The sequence below is a fragment of the Seriola dumerili genome, unplaced genomic scaffold (genome assembly GCF_002260705.1).
Source record: "Seriola dumerili isolate Sdu_G_001 unplaced genomic scaffold, Sdu_1.0 BDQW01001731.1, whole genome shotgun sequence".
Taxonomy (NCBI): Eukaryota; Metazoa; Chordata; class Actinopteri; order Carangiformes; family Carangidae; genus Seriola; species Seriola dumerili.
Genome location: NW_019175986.1, coordinates 652,136 through 658,395, shown reverse-complemented (window position 1 = coordinate 658,395; position 6,260 = coordinate 652,136). Strand labels below are relative to the sequence as shown.

At 37.9% G+C, this 6,260-nt stretch overlaps 1 protein-coding gene across 2 annotated transcripts; it reads right to left on the bottom strand.

Annotated features, from left to right (window-relative positions):
* Positions 1-3,173: 3,173 nt before the first annotated feature.
* mrpl28 (mitochondrial ribosomal protein L28) lies at positions 3,174-5,982 on the bottom strand. Of its 2 annotated transcripts, XR_002665834.1 has the most exons (7): positions 5,862-5,982; positions 4,896-5,205; positions 4,500-4,652; positions 4,284-4,418; positions 4,034-4,120; positions 3,504-3,653; positions 3,174-3,293 (listed from the first exon to the last, which is right to left on the bottom strand). XR_002665834.1 is itself a non-coding variant. In XM_022768625.1 (6 exons), the coding sequence occupies exons 2-6, from the start codon at positions 5,178-5,180 to the stop codon at positions 3,558-3,560; spliced, it is 756 nt and encodes a 251-aa protein (XP_022624346.1). In that variant the 5' UTR covers positions 5,181-5,205; positions 5,862-5,982; the 3' UTR covers positions 3,174-3,557. The 2 variants fall into 2 exon arrangements, 1 of the variants encoding a protein (XP_022624346.1); XM_022768625.1 differs by having other exon boundaries at positions 3,174-3,653.
* Positions 5,983-6,260: the final 278 nt, after the last annotated feature.

Genomic DNA, 6,260 nt, shown 5'->3' with positions numbered 1-6,260 from the left:
AACAGAGAAAAGCAGCAACTCCTCAGACTTGAGAAGATGAAACCATTTATGATTTGCTGATTGAGTAATTATGACTATGTTATTTCTTTTCCCAACACAATTAAATACTGGTTTCAGACTGTAGGTCTGAACCTGTCGTGGTTTGATTAAAACTTTGGTGTCTGTTGGTTTGTGGAGACTCTGGGGAATACTGAGCTCACAGGATGAGTCGTGTGGTGGAAACGATCAAATATAGAAATGATGATACGGAGACACTTAATCAGGGAGCTTGTACGATGCCTAACCTCAACTGAACTCATGCCCTTGTGAAGGGGAGATTTAGTGTTCAGTTACATCACTCAGATGAAGTCATTCCTGCTCTCCATGAAACCCGGATCTTTCACTGGAATCACACCCACTCTGTTGGTGATCACATGGGTTTAAAAAGCCCTTAATGATAAATCAGTCACATTTCAGGAAATGACAGCCTGGTGCCACACTGTCCTATAGGAGTAGGGGATATGGCTTCAATTTTGATCATGGCATGTAATTCACTATTGCAAGATTAATATGTATTGCAATATATAAAGTTAACCAGACAAGAATTGACTTTTTGTGATCAAACAAATTAAATATGTGATGAATCAAGGTACTCCTTCACCTTTGTGAAAAATCATGTATAAATCCAATACTGCCATAAAGCAGGCATACTAGAAGTACGGATAGTATGGTTTAAAATGTATGGCGGAATCTCTAATGATTAACACATTTATATAACGATATTACCTTTTTTCTGATATAAGTTGTATTTTATCCTTACAAATACAATAAATCTCTCTGAATCTACCCAGCAAACATGATGACAGTCATCAAGGTGTCTGCACAGTCTGCAAGACCTTTAATATTTTCTGAGGACATTTCTAAGACCAAATTAAGAAACTGAAGACAAATTTATTTTGCTGCATAAAGGTTAACAAATGCCACCAATGAGTTTTTAGAAACAAGAGAGTCTGCGGCCATGTTAGTGGCTCAAAATGACTCTGCTAACGTGCTGATGTGAAGTAGGCTAGGTGTTTTGTTTTCCATTGTCAACGTGTTAGTTTGGCATGTTACCATGTTAACATTTGCTAATTAACACTAAACACAAAGTAAAGCTAATTGATTTTGAAGTTATTTGGTCACAAACCAAAAAGTACTGGATGAACTGAAATGTTGACCTGGTGATGATGCTAGATGAAAAGTTAAGACAATCGTTACAATGAATCACAGAGGGGAACATGACTGACAATGAATGACTATACCAAGTTTAATGGCAATCCATCCAAAAGTTTTTGAGATATTTCACTCAAAACAACAAATGTGAACCTCATGGTAGCGCAGAGAAAAAGTCAAGGATCACCAAAGTCATTAGAGTTTTCCTCTGGAAAACATGAATGTCTGTGCCAGATTTCATCTTTCCATTTCAATCCATCCAATAATTGTTAAAACATTTCAATCTGGACCAAAGTGGTGGAATGGGGCTGCGAGTGCTAAAAATCTACTTTTTTTTTTTTTTTTTAAATGTACAGTGTTTCATTTAGCTCAGTGGGCTGAGGATGAACCAGCCAGATGTTCCTCTGTGATCTGTCTGCCAAAAAAGGAGAAAAAAAGAAAAAGACCAAATTTGGCACTTGGTGTGTCAGTTTCGGAGTTTGTTTTGTTAATATGGACAACTTTGATCATGTGCACAATATGAAAGGGTAATTCCAGACTGCAGCTGTATATATATGAGGAGTGAATTTTTCTGTTTACAGGTGCCAAGTATAATTTTTTTCTCTGTTGCCGAGGTTACAACACCCACGGGAGTCCCCAGTAGGGACTCCCCATCTTACCATAATAGTATGCTACAACCACAGAGTGACAAAACACCAATATAACTGACACAGATCAGGCCAGAAGTGCTGAAAGCGAAACTAGGGAAGAAACGTTTTTTTTATGTTTTCATAACCTTATTTTTTGTCTTTTTTTCCATTTGTCAACTCAAGCACCATATAAGGGTCTTTGCTGCATTAGGGCAGATGTGTGGTTTATTACGACACTGTTTGTTTTGATAGTAGTACTACCCAATGTCTCTGACCAGGAAATGCTGAGAAATAAACAATAGTTTCAAAGATTACAGTGATATAACACATTTAACTGCTGTTTGGAGGTTAACATATGGCATCAGGGCTTTTATAGATGAGCCTGATTAATTTCTGAAGTTCATTAGTTGTAACTTGATTTGAATAGAGACACAGATGGCTCTATCATCTCTCCACTCGCAAATGGCGACTTTATGTTCTTTTCATTTTAAGCATTTTGGCTCCATCTAATGGGCAAACACAGGAATAAAAAGCCCTGGTTTCACATCCCCATAAAGGTAGTAAAACGCATATTCAGCTAGTACTGAGTTTGACATCCTGGGAAATACTCTCATTCTCTTGTTGCTAAGAGCTGATGGAAAATACTAATGCCACAAAACTTTTAATTTAAGTATCAAAAGTAAAAATACTCATTATGCAGTATTAATGGACACATGAATTTCCCCTAGGGGATAAATAAAGTATCTATCTCGTTATCTATTACAGCTTATTGCATTATTGCATCCTGTATAATCTTATTACTATTGCTGAGGTGTTAACATAAAAGCAACATTCATTGTTATTGTAGCCATTCAATAAGGAGCTCATTTTAACCACTTTAAATACTTTTGGATAGTTTGATCTAGGCTTGCAACTGAATATTTTCATTATCGATTAATCTGTTAATTATTTTCTTCATTAATCGATTGGTCTGTAAAATACAAGAGTAAATAAATCAAAGTTTCCCAAAGCTAAGGGGATGTCATCAAACAGTCCAAAATTCAGAGACTTTCATTTTACTATCACAAAAGACTAAAAGTAGTAGAAATCCTTACATTTTTAAAATTTCTATAGATTAAACTGCTCTGTCGCCCTATTTATCGTCTTTATACTAAACTACGCTAAGCTAACAAGCTGCTGGCTCCAGCTACATATTTACCATGCAAACATCAGAGTGAATAAGCATATTACCCAAAATGTCAAACTGTTCCTTAAAGCTGTTTTTGCTTACATCTCACATCATGCAGTGAACGAATCAATTATATAATTAAGTTGATTTAATAATTATTGGAGAACAGATGAGCAGAAACAAGGTTTAAGAAAACAGGGTTTTTTATTTTATTTTTAGATATCCCATACAAGGGCCTTATATCTCAGCTGTGTTTACACTAATGGAGGCTTTTGCCTTAATTCCTAAATGTCTCTTGCATGGGTCTGAAATGCAAACAGGAAAAAGAGAACTGAAATAAATACGCATTAGTCCAACACAACCTTGTCCTTTGTGTCACTCCCAGATGGAAAGGTAAGTTGAAACTTCAGGAAGTTCTCCAAGGTTTGCACTCATTGCTGAAAATGTTTCAGGAGCAGAAAATTGGTGAATCAAAATCCCACCACCACCTGGAGAAGCTTGATAGTTCAACCTACTTAATTTTTCAGTCTGAAAAGCTGCATCTGTCCCGCTCAGATGGTTTGTGGTTGTCACTCCTTCTCTGTGATGTGTGGCTCTGAGAGTTTTTGGAGGCGCAGCTCCTCCGCCAGCTTGTCAACACAGGCTTTAAACAGGGGTTCAGGCTCCTAGATGACACGAGTCAGAAAAAACAGTGTCAGAACACACAGGACAAACAACGTACAAAATAAAGCATTTCAGCCTGTCATGAATTTTAGGATCTCTCAGGGGTCAAATAGATTTTTTGGTCAAGTAAAGATGAAGGAACAAAGAATGACCAAATAAGTCAATTGGGATGAACCTAGAGTCTGAAAATTAGCCAAATAGACTGTATGTCTCTGATCTGTGATGAAAGTATCTCAAGGAAAACAGAAGATATTTGCACCCTACGTTTCCTATATGTATGTTTTGTATAAATCTGGCAGCCTGCAACAGGGGAGCATTAGCTCTACATGCTAATGCTAACTGTTGACATGAGATCCAGGCAGTTGTGTAAGAGGACTGTTACCTTGTGCTCCAGCTGCCTCTGTTTCTCCACAGCCTCCTCCAGACTCAGACCCACCCACTCTGCTTCCTCCTCTGGGATCTCAAACTGCTGCTCAGACAGAAAGACAAACGCATACGTTTTTTTTTTTTTTTTTTTAAATTGCAGCTCCATCTCTTCTGCACTAATTATAAAATGTCAAGGTTAGTTGTAACTGTTGTGCCTGAAGCCACTCAATACATTTGGAATCAATCTCATGTGATTGCATTTCTACCTTGTATTTGTTGTACACCTTCTCTCTCTTGACAGGGTCATTGGGGTAAAGCTCTGTGTCTTTGCGTGCCAATCGAAGCAGCATGGCCCTCTTGAGGTCCATCCCTAGCTTGGAGTTCAGGTCTTCCTTTGATGTCTAATAGGAGTTGGACATTAGAGTCATATAAAAAGCCCAATGGTAAATGCCACTTTGTTCATAGAGGTAGTGTTCGCTTACTTTGAGAATGTAAAAGTCGAAGCCATAGAGAGCATCAATGAGGTCCAGAGTGCGGGCTGTGACAGGGATGGTGAACTTATGATCAAGGATTTCGCTGTACAGCTCTCGTTTTAACACCTGTGGTTTCCAGGTCTTCCTCATGCGATTGGACAGCTACATGAAGAGACATTTCGGAGAATTCAATTCAATGAGATGGTGTAACCATTCTTTTCAATGTTGATAAAACTGAAGATTATTTTCTTGACTAATAATTTGTTCTATAAATTGTCAGAAGATAGAAAAAATGCCCATTTTAATTTACCCCAGCCCAAATGTCTTGTTTTATAGGACAAACAGTCCAAACCCATAGACATTAAGTGTACTATCATATATTACAAAAAAAGTGTTAAATCTCACTTTGTCATTGTTGGCGTATCTGTAGCCAGTTATCCAGCCCTCTCCACCCCACAGGCCGTCCTGGGAATGTGGAGGGTAATAGATGGGAATAGGGACATCCTGAACCCGTTCCTTGTGCCCAGTCTTTGGGTTGGCTCGGTACTGGACTCCCAGGGGTCTCCAGTGGACAGGGGTGGGCTCTTTCTTCTCGAGGGATGTGAGGTAGTGTTTAGGGAGACGAGCATAGATGCCTTGCTTCAGTTTCAGGGCTTCCCAGAATTTGGGGGACTGTTTAAGAAGAGGCATGATGGACTGTGTTTTAAAGTCAAATCTGGAAGACAGAACAAGAAAACGATTCATAATCACTTTTTGACAAAACTGTTGTAAACACGAGTTGGGTGATGTTTAAATGCAGGCAATGCAAAAGATAAAAACAGAAATTAAGAGGTTTGCTGCACATCAAAACTTTGCTCGAGAGCCAAATCTTTTCTTCTTCCTTCATGCTTTGTCTGCAAGTGGAATAGCTCTTCCACTTTTCTCCCACTTGCGGACCACATTAAACCTGGTCTACATAAAAAAACCCACTATACTTACAGTCTTTTCAAATGTAAACAAACAAGAAAAAACAAATCGAAACGTTGGTTACGTGCAGTTACACTAACTAAATTGATAAGCAATTTAAAACGTGGTTAAACTATTTTTGAAACTATACCTGCCAGCAAAGTTGTGGCATTACTTTGAAATAAATCCATTAGATACAGATTACTAGTTTCTGGCTGGTGGTTACCTAGTACAGTTTGTCTTAAATTAATTTATATTGATATACAGACACTCACAAGCACAAATGAATAACTTTCCTAACGTCTCTCGTTAGCAGGACGCTGACTGACACAGACAAACAACGACGATAAAATCACTTTGTTTGGCCAAACAGGGCCTCTACGAGTCTGATATAACGATAACAACAAATTCAAAAGTCTGTCTTACCGACTGATAAGAAAACAGTGACCTACACCGAATACCAAGTGAGTTTTTAACCCACGTTATGGAAAAATCAAACAAGCAAGGACATGAATCTCCGGTACACACGACTTCTGCCTACATTGATCGGCCTGCCTACACCGACGGACATGATTCGATGTCGGACAGGAAATTCTCACAGATGATTGGGTCACACGGTTGCCAATCAATAGTTTTCTTTTTCTATTCCGGGTATACCGGATGTAGATTTACAGACCACAGGTCGAAGAATTAAAATGTATTTTTATGTATAATTTATTTGTTCACCATTTATTGTATGTATGATTTTATTTTCATTGCCATTAAATTAATAATAATAATCAGCTATTCTCTGACAAAATACATCACAACTAAACATTCAAGTTT